The sequence below is a fragment of the Durio zibethinus genome, chromosome 6 (genome assembly GCF_047325235.1).
Source record: "Durio zibethinus cultivar Kanyao isolate XHJ-2024 chromosome 6, ASM4732523v1, whole genome shotgun sequence".
Classification (NCBI taxonomy): domain Eukaryota; kingdom Viridiplantae; phylum Streptophyta; class Magnoliopsida; order Malvales; family Malvaceae; genus Durio; species Durio zibethinus.
The window spans coordinates 27,465,263-27,478,197 of record NC_143167.1 but is presented as its reverse complement, the minus strand read 5'-3'; the positions used below and the strand labels follow the sequence as shown (position 1 = coordinate 27,478,197).

Here is a 12,935-nt window from a genome sequence, read left to right as displayed (position 1 = left end):
AAACCCCTGTCTGGCTTTCAGACCTTTTCACCGAAAATTCATATAAACCTGCCCTGCTGCCCGCTAAAATAATGTTTTCTCACAAACAGAGAGAGAGAAATATGATCTAACCGTTAATGATTGGCCAGCATTTTTAGCAGGTTACAGAATTAAATATGGTTCAACTGCCACCATTTTCCACGGTTCTATTAGCTTTTACGCTCTACATTGATGGTATTTATCAGTTCATTTTCACCATCTAACTTGAAGGGACATTATGAAAATGGTATCACTATAAACCCCAGAATTTCAAGCCCAATCATCATATTAAATTTTTTTTCTCCCACCCTCACAGCAAAAGGGGAAAAATTGCCCTACATTTATCCCTTTTGCCAATGCCATGCGTTTAACGCCAATATGCAGTAGGTAGCACACTTTTTGACAAGGTTCTCAGCACAAAATGTTGACATTAAAAAAGGATAGATGCTTGTATACTTAGCCCACGTAGTAATAAAATTTACATGAGACGATAATGGTGATGAAATGAATTATTGCCATCCATATACTAAAATCAAAACTATTAGCTAGAAGCCTAAAATCGAAGTGATATGCATTTTGTTTTTTTGAAGATATTGTTAATAGCTTACTTCCTGTCTAGGAATGGCTAGCACATGCACCCAGAGTGCAGCCAAAAAACGGGACAAAAGTTGATGACGATGCCTGAGGGAAACGCCTTACAATAAATACAAAGTGGATAAGTGCCTAAACTCACATCCACAATTTCGCTTGGTGTCCCTTTCAATTTCAACTACCATCCAAATTTCTCAATTAGAGCAGAGAGAGATATGTTCAGTATCCCTACACACCCACCACCTTACTTGCTATTTACCTTCTTATCTACTTGTTATATATAGCCCCTTGGAGGCCTGGACCACTCACATGCAACCATCTTATAACACTACAAACCCCCAATTTTTTGAGCATCCTATGGCATAAGCCAAGCATCAGCTCCATGGATTGGTACTCTTGGCTGTCGAAAAGTGCCCTTGAGCCATCACTTATCTATGAGTATGGCCTTGCCTTTTCTCGCAATGAGCTCCAAAAGGAGGACCTAGCATACTTCAACCATGAGTTTCTTCAAAGCATGGGCATTTCAGTTGCCAAGCATAGGCTGGAGATTCTCAAGCTTGCTAGGAAGGAAGTTGGAGAAGCCCCTAATAGCCTGTCCAAGCTCATTCTCGCAATCAACAAAACCAGAAAGTGCTTCAACAAGTATGTTAACAAGTTGGTTCACAATGAGAATAACGCGATTAAGCTACTGCCGGAGCCGGTTCGTTATAGAGATCAGTGGAGAGGAGCGTTGACAAGGAAGTGCAGGAGTGAGAAGGAGCTCAAGATAGAGCAGCCAGTGCTGAGAATCAGGAAGATGGCAAAATCTGGTCCCCTGGATTATAGAGGACAGGAGAAGTTGCTGGTTCCTCCTAGGAGCTTAAAATTATCCGGGCCCCTAGATAGAAAAATGCAGGAGAAGCTGTTGCTCAATTATAGGAGCCCGATAACATCAGGTCCTATTGATATTGCAATGGCACAAGAAAGATTGATGCTCACAAATAGGAGCCCGAAACTGTCTGGACCTCTTAATTATGTAAGACCTCCAAGCCCAAAGGTTCATGGTGACCACAAGAAGGAAAAGGCCGGTGGGGACTTTGGTGATCATACATTATGGGCAGATCTGTTTCAGGACATGAAACCCACTTGACTTAACCATATGCCTTCTTAGTTCTGTCTGGAAAGGTGAGTTATGGTCATACAAATGTTGTCTTCCCCAATCAGAGGGTCAGGCCTTGTGTGTCTGTTAACAATTGCCTTTTTATGCATGTGAATCTGATATAAGGTTAGGGTGCCCAAGTATTACAAATTTTCAAATAGTGTTGGACAGTTTTTCTACCATCAACACGCATGCCATAGTCTATATTCTTTTTTTAGTTCATTTAAACTAAACTTTCAGAATTATATATGCTTTAAGAGTCATGGTTTTTTAGGATCTTCTTGAGTTGTAAAATCCTTCATATCGGCTACTTTCATGCCTTGTAATGAAAAAAACAATCTATAGATTGTGTGCTGCGAGCTTTCCCAGAACTTTTTTGCCTTGTTCAATGTATGCAACTATGCATTTTTTGTGTTGAACGAAAAGGAGGAAGTGGCAGATAAACGACCTAATTTGTTTCCCAATTTTGACTTCTCATTTGCTTGGGACCCAGTTTCAGTTATGATCTGAAAATGAAGAGATTAATCAGGAACAGGTTCTGCTTGATCTAAAGTGACAGAAAGGATGGTTTCCATATATTCAATATTGTAAGATGTTCTCACTTTTCACACTGTATGCTGCTTCATTTTTTTCTTGTGGCCAAATATGCTGCTTGAGTTAAGAGTAATGTTTTGAGGTGTAGACATTAACTAGCTGCTGCCAAAGTAGGGAAAAAGATTCATTAGCCGCGCTATAAAACAATATGACTATTTTCATTTTCCATTGCAAAGTGACCGACATGGCTTAGTTGAATTCTTTAACTGTCTGCCTGCCTGCCTGCCAGTGTCTTCAAAGTATGAATACCAACCTCTCTTATTCAATTTACCTAACTGTTGTAACCCACGGCATCTGCATTCTTTAAATTCTAGTCTACAAATACAAAAGGACAATAACTTTCTGTCTGTTCATTTAAACAGAAGGCCACACCCTGCTGGCAAAGATACAGGATACAAAGGCAGCAGCAAAAATTAAACGATACACCTTGCTTGTTTTATAAGGCGTTTTATAATTGTAATTAGGCGTTTTATAGCACTTGCCTTTTGCATTAGGAGATAGAAGACTTAGAGGAACAGCTATGGTATGTTGAATTTTCGATTTCTGCAAGAGTTGCTAAGAATTTAATATATTAGCAATTAATCTCCAGAATTCAATGACTGCCTTTGCATCCCAGCTTGCATTCGCAGCTCCATAATCACGATACAGGCTACTTGCAAAATCATTTATTAGCAAAAACATGCCCTAAGTAAATAGAGTTATCAACTATTCATCAACGTAATTCTAGATGGATTTTAAAACTATAGCAGGGGTTGTAAAAATTCTGTGTTTGAGTAAATAGACAGACATCCAAACATGAGCTGCATTCATTAGAGTCTGAAACACGAACATACTAGAGTAGAAATACCTAGTCTGAGGTGTGCCCCAAATGTAGGCTTCGGAAATCATCTAAAATTTCCGCACCTCCATTCCAACAATCTCAGTGATTTGAAGTTTGGGGCAGCCTAAAAGAACCCCCGCCATAAAGCATTTGGTAAACAGGCCATATCCTCATAGTTAGAATGATGCTAGCTACTGAGCCCCCACCACAAAGACCAGCAAGAACCAGAAAAGTGAGCCTAAAGCAGTTTGGACCAATGCATGAAACGCTTGAACCGATCAGATTGAGTCCATATTGTTTTGCAGCTTCAGTATCATATATATATCCTGCGAGGAGTCCTGAGAAGAGGAATGCTCCAAGAGGATTTCCTAGTGACATGAAATTGTAAAATATACCAAAATGCTTCAAACCAAAAAGCTCAGAGACAGTGGGGATCATGATGGAGAATTGAACACCATAGCATATTCCCAGTAATGCAGTTGCAGCATATAATGTACCATCAATAGCTGATGCAAAAAGAAGGTACGTAATGCCCATGACAATTTGAGCGCACGTCATCCAAAGGGTGCGGGGAACTGTTTTTGACCTGCAAACAACAGAAATTTCTTATAATGTGGTGACTTAGGTAAGCAAATAAGAAATGTAGAATAAAATGCTACTTTGGCACATATATACTGTAACCAATAATTATAAATTAATGGTCAGGAATACATGTATGCCCAAAAAAAGAATTCAAGAAAAAATTACTTTTCACAATTCATCATATCAAGAAGAATTTTCAAAAGAAATCTTTTAAAAGAAGTGAAATCTGTCTTGGTATGCCAACTATGTTCAATTTAGCGATAGGTGACAAACGTAGTGCTTACTTTCAATATAGTAGATATCATGACAGATGATTAACTCTGGAATAAACTGATTTATTTCACCATGTTTATGCCTCTGTCTTGAAGTTAAATTGCTGCATGCCTAATTTACTTTACGCTCAGATGCCTAGAAGCCAGCAACTAGTCTAAATTGATCAAAGCTCTAAACCATATGGAAAATGATGCATTAATTAAACGATTATTCATCAATTATTCATCACATATTTTCTCCTTCCTTATGCATACCTGACAAAATGTTCTGAAACTGCACCCCCACCAAGACGGCCAATAAAGTTGCAAAAACTGAAAAGAGACAACAATATTGTCGTGTTCTCTACACCTTGTGCAATCCCTATCTGGGCCAGATTGTTGAGAACAGTCACACCAGAACCAACACCAGCAAAGTAAACCAAGAAAAGAAGCCAGAAATCAGCTTTGATTACAGCTTCACCAAATTTGAAATCCTCCCCCCTTTTAGGCCTCCTCTTCTTCTTAACTGCCCCCTCACCCACAGCAAGAAGCATGGCCATCTCTGATGCATCATCACCTTCACGAAAGCTTCCCAGGTATGTTGTTGAGTCAGATGACTTTAACAGTGGTTCTCTTTTGTCTGCATTACCTTCTTCTTGAAGCATTTCATCTGAAGGTGCAATGGGTTGGTTAGGCATCCCCGGTTTGTTGATCCTTGTGGGACAAATAGTCATCTTTACAGGAATTGCAAGAGGAGCCATGAGAAGGACAACCATTACAATAAGAATGGCATAAGAAATCTCAGCACTAAATTGAAGCATATGATCTAATATTGTGGTTGTCAAAACATACAAGCCAAGGACCACACTAGCTACTTGGATAAAAAGAAAATGGCCATGCTCTGCAGGGTCTTCACCAGAAGTGGGAGTACAAGCCCTAACAAAGTACATCATGACAAAGCAAAGAACAGGGACACCAAATGAAAGAAACATCAAAAGGTTAGAAGAGGATTTTCGAAGTACAGTGCTGTAAATTTCTGTAAATACTGCAGCACTAAGCCCAGCATATCCCTTGAGAATGCCAGCGACTGTGCCTCGATTGACAGGGAAATTTCTCATATTTGTGACAAGCACCGCAGTGCTCAACCAAGCACTACTATTGGTAGCAACACAAAGTGCAAGCCATAACTGCAAAACCAAAGAAAATGAAAATAGCAATCATTAGGCAGTTGCTGATAGAAATTTACACAAGATAGCAGAATGTATACATCTAATCTTGAACTTTTACATATCCATAAACACTGGCAAAGATGCTATTTCTGTGCATACACTGATAAATAAAGTACATAGTAGGGTATACTTGATAAAATTTTTAAATCTTGAATAAAATGATTAAAATGGAACCGTACTGACTAAACCAGCTAAAAGAACTAGTTTTGAAATCTTAATTGAACTAATATTTTTAGTTGCATGCGTAGGTGAGAGCAAGCTACTAGTAAACTAATCAGGCAGACTCAATGCCCACTCTTATTTGACTTTAGTGCTATCAAATATGAGTTTTATATTAAATTTCTTTAGTGGAAATTCAAGCAAATTCAAGTGAGCCAATACTCACCCTAGCAGCTCAGTAGCCAAACACAGCAGTTAATCTTTTTCAAGATATGTCACATAAAATAGAAATATATGACTAATATCCGCATTTTATTTTATATTTCAATTGTATGCATTAGCTTGTGTTTAAGTATATTGCGAGTTCCTTTAGGCCCTTTCCATTTCTAGGAGAAAAATATGGCAAATACTCTAGGACTGGAAGGTCTAGAACCCTCAGCCATAGCAGTCCACATTATTATTATTTTGAACTAAAGAATCATGAGCCAATCAAAGCCAGAACACAACAAGGGATGAATAGAAAGCAAAATTCACAGGATTAATATCAGTTTAGCTTAATTTATAATTAGTGAACATAATTAGGGGCAGTTAATCACTAGAAAAGGATGATTTTAAGCCTTAGAAACAGGTTAAAATTTTATGAGAACCTTAAATGTCTGGGTGGCTAAAAGTCAAGTTTATTTGCAGAATATGAAATAATATCATCACTAGTTAGCATGGCAAAATAATTCCCACTATCAAAGATGCTCAGTATATGAAAGTATGAATAATATTGATATTGAAAATTAAATTCGTCTATTATATTCATTTCGTTAGCCCATCAATTTAACTAACTATTGAACTTGATATAAGAGTAGAATCTTGTACTCTAATCTCAGGACCCTCTCTTTCTCCCCCTCACTTTTCATTAAGCCTTCACCCTATGCCTTCTTCATACCTGAGCCTTTGTGCAATGCCCACTAATCCTTATTGAGCAAGCACTTCCATTCTAGGTTCACATGTAAAAGCCATTAGACATTAGTCCTTTACCTCATCTCTCTGTGTCTGCACATGGAAAATGGGCTAGAAAAAAACTGAAAGGTGTGAATACGTTTCTCTAATTAAGGCCATTATACACTTCTTGAATGTATCATACAATCACTTTCATCAAGCTTCAACGAAATTTCCAACTAGTTTAAAGTATCAAGCAACGCCAGATAAAGCTCAACTTTCACCATGGAATTACTATAAGCACAATGTTTTAATAGGAAAAAGAAGAAATTTCCTAATATTTCAAAGCAACAAGTAAGGCCAGATCAATCCAACCTTACTAATTTTTATCAATCACTACAGGAGTACAGGTTAACAGCCGTAACAATAATAGTAAAAAAGTGAAAATTTTACAAGAGTACCATATCTTTGAAAGTCCAGAAAAGAAGCACATGATTGAATAAACAAAAATAGAAAAAAAAAAAACATATAATTAACTTCAGAAATTAGCCTTGATTTACAGACAAAATTTAATGACTAGAAGCACTCAAATAAATTAAAATCTACAACAATTTGATCTAGAAGCATATAACTCGTATGCTATTAAAACCTAACTCCAAGTGCAGATGAATAACGACTTTGGTTGAAACCAATCCAATCACTCAAAAATTAAGAATCCATGATAGTAAGAAAACCCCTCCCCTAGTAAAAGAATCTGAAGCAATCAAAACAAAGAACCCCAGTAAAACAATAAACTCACCAGCCAATAAGGCATATACAGAACAGTTCGGCTAACAGCAAGCCAAAGAACACCATAACCCAAGAAGCAAGCAAAAGCTCCAATCGAGAGAACAATCCAAGGTGGGAACTTGTTAGAAGCAAAACCGGGAAGGAGCCCAACGTTTTCACCAATATCATTAGCAACACCAAGCATCGTCAGCTGATGTTGGTTAAACCCCAGAACAGATTTCAAGGAATGGGAATAGAGAGGGAAGTTGTACGCATTCCCAGATGCTATCTGCATCCAAACTGCCGCCCCAAGACCAAGCCATGGTGGCCTGGTCCCTGCTTTCAGGCAAGCCATTGATGAGTGCTATTTGGAAACTCCAACAGATTTTGTGTTCTCACTTCTTTGTCTTGATGAGAAGTTAGTTTTAAGGGGACAAGAAAAGTAGGGAACGGTTAAAGTCTTGTCTGAGAATGTGATGACACGGCATTTGGACAACTTTGCAGATGTGTTACATGTCATATTTCAATGAGAACTGGAGCTTGTGGCCATTTTTTTTTCTTTTTTGTCCTAAAACTATGATTCAAAATAAGTGGTTGATTCTTTCCCCCAATCCGGAATCAAATGTAAATTTCTTTAGAGGAAAATAAAAGCAACAGTGAGGACAAGGAAATTTCATTATACTTTTTTTATATGCTTATCGATCAATTGCCATCGTACATTGATTAACCCTAGATATGCAATTTGCAATTGACAAAAATCGTATCGTGACTTTTAAATTGACATATTTTGCGACTTTTAAAAATCGTAAAGTTGAGGAAAATATGTGATGAAGGCGAAGTTTTGACAAGTGAAAGGTGAGGAAACCTCCTACACCTATAAACAGAGGAACATGGCCCACTTGTAACACACTTATGTCACATATTATTTCTGCTTGTGACACAAAACGTTTTGGTGGGGGCCACTTTTTGCGAGATTAAAAATTATGCAAAAATCGAGATCATATCGGATCAAATCAGCTGAGTCTGAATCATTAGATGTTGTCGTTGCTTCTCTGAGCCATGTTGAAAAGCCTTTTATTAGTACTAGGCTTAGAAATTGAGGACTGAGGAGCAAGGGTTTTGAGACGACATAGCTAAAGATGGGACGGTGCTTGGAGATCAGTTCTGTTACTTCTGTAGGCGCCTTTTTTGGCGTGAAATGAAAGAAAGGAAGTGTGTTCTTTCTTTCTATTGCAAATTGAAGATAAATTCAGTTGCTTCTCGAATGCTTCAAAGCCTTTGAATCAACATTCTTAATTGTGATCTACTTGTCTGATTATATCATTTTTAACAAAACTGCGCATCCAAAAGTTCTATCTGTTGAGGATGGCCATGGGCACCGGGCAGTGAGTGATTGATGGTAACTTTCGATTAAAATAATTGCAGTCAAACCATTTATAGAGCATAAAATGGGGAAATACTGAAGATTAACCAAGTTCCTTCAGTTTTACTTCACTTAGCCTTAAATTCATTACTAACGCCAATACTTATGGTGTCCAATGGAATTGCTTTCTTTATTAATTATTAAAAATAACATAACTTGCAATTGTGCCTTTTGTAATGTAGAATGAAAATTGTGTCTTACAAACATGTGTGTGTTAGGAGCATTTGATGATAAAAAAGATATAAATTTTTTTTAAAAAAATTTTTCGATAGACAATTAAAGATATTTTTTTCATTTATATCGATTTAACATGTTAAATCGATTTAATATGCTCAACACCACGTCAATTCGACACTGTTCTTATTATCTTTTGATAGTCCTATAAATATGAAGATTCAAACACTATTAAGACAGGTGAATCTTGCTCATTTTCTCTCTTTCTTACTTTTTTTTTATCTAAATCTTTTTTACTTGCGCATCGAAATGCAAATACAGGGAACACACCCTGCCTTTGCCTTTAATTGCCCTTCTCTTTTGTCTTTCCAGGAAAGTCTTAAGGTCGAAGTTCGGTACCAACATTTGGTGAGCGAGTTAAGGGACTTTTATATTTCATTAGCCAAGCATAAAGCAATGTCGCCAAGGAATAGAACCTTAAAAGAATGAGAGACAATTGTTCCGGCTAGAACAAAAACCCATCATAGTTCGTATTCCATCCAACCGACCCAATCACAGGGGGGCCCGACTATGAAACAATTTCAAGCCCTGACCGAACAAATACATGCTTTCAAGTAGATGGTACAAACCATAACTTCACCTCAAATTTCAAAATTGCTTGACTTAATCACTCTTGGTTGAAGAGTCATTCTCAGATAACTGAGCTATAAAGAGGTGAAAGCCTTCTCGTCTTCCAGAGAAAAAGAGCACACAACCCCAACCACAATTCAACACAGGTTACGATCCAAAAATCTAAACAAACAAACCTTAAATCATAACCGAACAGAGATTTAGAAGCTCAAATGCAGGCAACAAAAAAAAAGCTAAAAACAAAAGTAATAGCTTTTGAAGATGAGCTCAAGTTTTTAGAGATCTCACCTTTTACTAAAGAAATTGATAGAGCTATGCCTCATAAAGAATTTAAAATGTCGGCTTTGGAAACCTACAATTGTACTTCTGACTCCTTCGATCATTTGAAGCTTTATAGAACTAAAATGATGATATAGGGGACTGACGGGGCTTTAATGTGCAAAAGCCTAGCTACTACACTAAAAGGTACAGCTCGATCTTGGTACAACAGCCTGAAACTGAGGTTAATCATGATGTTCAAGAAATTCAGCCACTCTTTTCTATCCAAGTTTATGAGTAGTTAAAGAGCAAAAAAGATGACTTTAAGTCTGATGTCAATCCACCAAGGATGGAATGAAACTCTTAAGAGCTATGTCATGTATTTTAACGTGATAACTCTACAGGTTAAAAACTTGGAATAGATGACTACTGTTGCCACTCTGACGAGTAAACTCAATAAAAAAAAGTACCATCTAAAACTGACATTGTCGTTAGAACTACCTAAAACTCTGATCGACGTCCTACTGATAGCAGAAAAGTACATAACTACTGAAGCTATGATGAAAACTAACTAATGTGAGAGATGCTCATCTTTCCTCCTTAGCAGCCAAGGTGATAAAGGCTTATCCCCCTTCTTTGGTTGTAAGGCAAAGATTTCTACATTCCTCCCCCAAAAGAAAAATGATATAGGACTAGAAGTTTTAGTGGAGAAAAAAGGTATATTACACTGAATACCTCTCAAGAGAATATTTTAATACAAATTAAAAGAAACCCTAACCTCATATGGCCTAAGCCATTGAGACATAATACAAGAAGGCATTCGACCAAAAGATGTGCTTTTTACAAAAAAATAAGTCATAACACTGAAAATTGTGTCAACCTAAAAAATAAGATTGAAGTTTTGATAAGACAAGATCAGTTGAAAAATTTTGTGAGATAAAAAAGACAAGACCAACTTAGAATGAACTACAAACAAGATCGAAGAGCGCTTATCTAGGGTAAAGAGGGAAGATTAGAACATGAAAAAAAAAAAAAAACCTGAAAAGATGAGTCGATCCAAGAATAGGGTTGAATTGATAATAACAAGTCAATTGTCAGGGTGATTAATGTGATCACTGAAGTAGTGCTACCTTAGCCAAGAGGAAGGTTAACCTAGGTATGGTTATGACAATAGACACCTAAAAAAAAAAAGACTAAAAAGATAAGTCGATCTCATTTAGCTCAAAAAATTTTGAAAGAATCCAACACTCATATGATAATACCATAGTGATCATAGCCTTAGTGTATAACTATATAATCAAAAGAATTTTATTTGATATTGAAAGTTTGACCAACATTATGTACTACGGTTGCATAAAAAAAATGAAGATTAGTGAAGATTAGTTGAAGTCGACCACCACAATATTTGTAGGGTTTAAGAATGAGCAAGTACCAGTAAAAAGAACCATCAAACTTTCAATCTCCTTAAAGATTGAACCAAAAACTATTACCTCGGTTATAGGCTTTATGGTTGTAGACGTCCTATTAGTTTTTAACATGGATAGGGTCAACCTAGTCAGTATGTTATATGACTTGTAGGCTCAGCTCTTCATTTGAAAGTAAAATTTTTAACACCTAGAGGGCTAGAGAGGTACAAAAAAATCAGTCCATGGCACGATAATATTATATCACAACAATGAATGGCAAAATTGAAAAGCAAATGTGTAATTCGACAGAAATTGAGGTCAAAAACAAAGAAAGATAACCACCAAAAATTAACAAAAAGCAAAAAGTCACCAATAAGAGCACAGAATGTAAAATTGACCTGACAGAAGCTCACTCTTAAGCAGCTCTGAGCTATTAAGCTCTAATAAAAGAAAACTTTTGATCTTTTTTTTTATTATTTTTTAAGGCAACACCAAAGACAACCAAGCTTTTAAGCCGACGTAAACAACCATATGTTATTTGGATAGAGCTAATATGTCAGTTAAAACACAATATGAAATGAATAATACACATCAATTTTACTACATACATATTCAACATGTTATTCATAGTTTACTAGTTATCACATCGGGATCTATTTTATCCTAACATAATTGAACAAAAAGAGATAATTGATTAAAGATCGAACTTAAATGAAAATTGACCTAAGCTAATTGAAGACCTCGTAACAATTTCATTCTGGGATAACATCCCTTAAAAACACATGCAAATACGAGCTAAGCATTAACATAAAGATTAGTTAATTCAACTCTTTAAAGATAATGTCGACCTATTTGTTTGGACATCATTCGATATGTTTGGTATTGATACTAAAATGATGGTTTATAGGCTACACACTAACCCAAAGGTAAGATTAGTTCGAAAAAAAAAAAGAATTTTTACCCTCGAAAGACAACAGGCTATCGATAAAAAGGTTAATAAATTATTACAAGCTAACTTTATTAGGGAAGTCTACTACTTTAAATGCTAACCAATGTGGTCTTGGTTAAAAAGCACAGCAAAAAATGGAGAATGTGTATCGACTTTACCAACCTAAATAAAGTTTGCCCAAAATATAACTTTTTTCTTCCTAGCATAGATTGGTTGGTGGATGATGTGCAGAGCATGGCCTCCTTAGCTTTATGAACACCTATTCTTGTTATAATCAAATCAAAATACTAAAAGATAATGAGGAAAATATAATTTTTATCACTTACTATTACAAAATAATGCCTTTTGAATTAAAACATGTAGGGGCAACCTATCAAAGGTTGGTAAACAAGGTGTTTAAAAATCAGATTGATCACAACATAAAGGTATAAGTGAATGACATGATAATTAAGAGCAAAAGTTTGACTAAGCATCTGAAAGACTTTAGAAAGACCTTCAACACTTTAAGAAAGTATAATATAAGGCTCAACCCAAGCAAATGTGCTTTCGAGGTCACATTAAACAAGTTCTTCAATTACATTATCAACAAAAAAGAGGATAGAAATGAACTCATAAAAAGTTCAGGTAATCCTATATATAAAAGCACTAACCTCAATAAAAAAAGTATAGAGGTTTACTTGTAAAATAATCACACTCAATTGATTCATGTCTAGGTCAATAGAACAATGTTTGTCATTTTTTAAAATCTTTAAAAACGTCTCTAACTTCAGGTGAACTTCTTAATGCCAAAAAGCTTTTGAATGACTCAAAGAGTTTTTATTCTTTTTACCTATTCTATCCAAGTCAAGAGCCGGTGAGATCTTATACCTATTATAGCTAGCACAAAATAGGCCGTCAATTCGATCATAATCCAAGGGAAAAAAAGAAATAAAGATTAATCTATTTTGTAAGAAAAATATTAACAAGACCAAAGACTAATTACAACAACATAGAAAAGTTAGCTTATGCCATCATC

The 12,935-nt window shown here is 36.0% G+C and overlaps 2 protein-coding genes across 2 annotated transcripts; one reads left to right on the top strand and one right to left on the bottom strand.

Annotated features, from left to right (window-relative positions):
• Window positions 1-883: 883 nt before the first annotated feature.
• LOC149518523 (uncharacterized) lies at window positions 884-2,118 on the top strand. The gene has a single exon (XM_089762506.1). The coding sequence runs from the start codon at window positions 992-994 to the stop codon at window positions 1,736-1,738; it is 747 nt and encodes a 248-aa protein (XP_089618632.1). The 5' UTR covers window positions 884-991; the 3' UTR covers window positions 1,739-2,118.
• Window positions 2,119-2,893: 775 nt separating this feature from the next.
• LOC111284400 (protein NUCLEAR FUSION DEFECTIVE 4-like) lies at window positions 2,894-7,821 on the bottom strand. Its single transcript, XM_022873071.2, has 3 exons — window positions 7,112-7,821; window positions 4,271-5,181; window positions 2,894-3,747 (listed from the first exon to the last, which is right to left on the bottom strand). Exons 1-3 carry the CDS (start codon window positions 7,433-7,435, stop codon window positions 3,261-3,263), a joined length of 1,722 nt encoding a protein of 573 aa, XP_022728806.2. The 5' UTR covers window positions 7,436-7,821; the 3' UTR covers window positions 2,894-3,260.
• Window positions 7,822-12,935: the final 5,114 nt, after the last annotated feature.

What these genes read in the sequence shown, in the direction of transcription:
- LOC111284400 (XM_022873071.2), bottom strand. Translation starts at nt 7,435, where the DNA reads ATGGCTTGCCTGAAAGCAGGGACCAGGCCACCATGGCTTGGTCTTGGG. An exon ending in TGTATATGCCTTATTGGCTG is followed by an intron (nt 5,182 to 7,111) that starts GTGAGTTTATTG and finishes TTGGTTTTGCAG; the next exon opens with TTATGGCTTGCACTTTGTGT. An exon ending in GTTTCAGAACATTTTGTCAG is followed by an intron (nt 3,748 to 4,270) that starts GTATGCATAAGG and finishes TGTTGTTTGCAG; the next exon opens with GTCAAAAACAGTTCCCCGCA.
- LOC149518523 (XM_089762506.1), top strand. Translation starts at nt 992, where the DNA reads ATGGATTGGTACTCTTGGCTGTCGAAAAGTGCCCTTGAGCCATCACTT.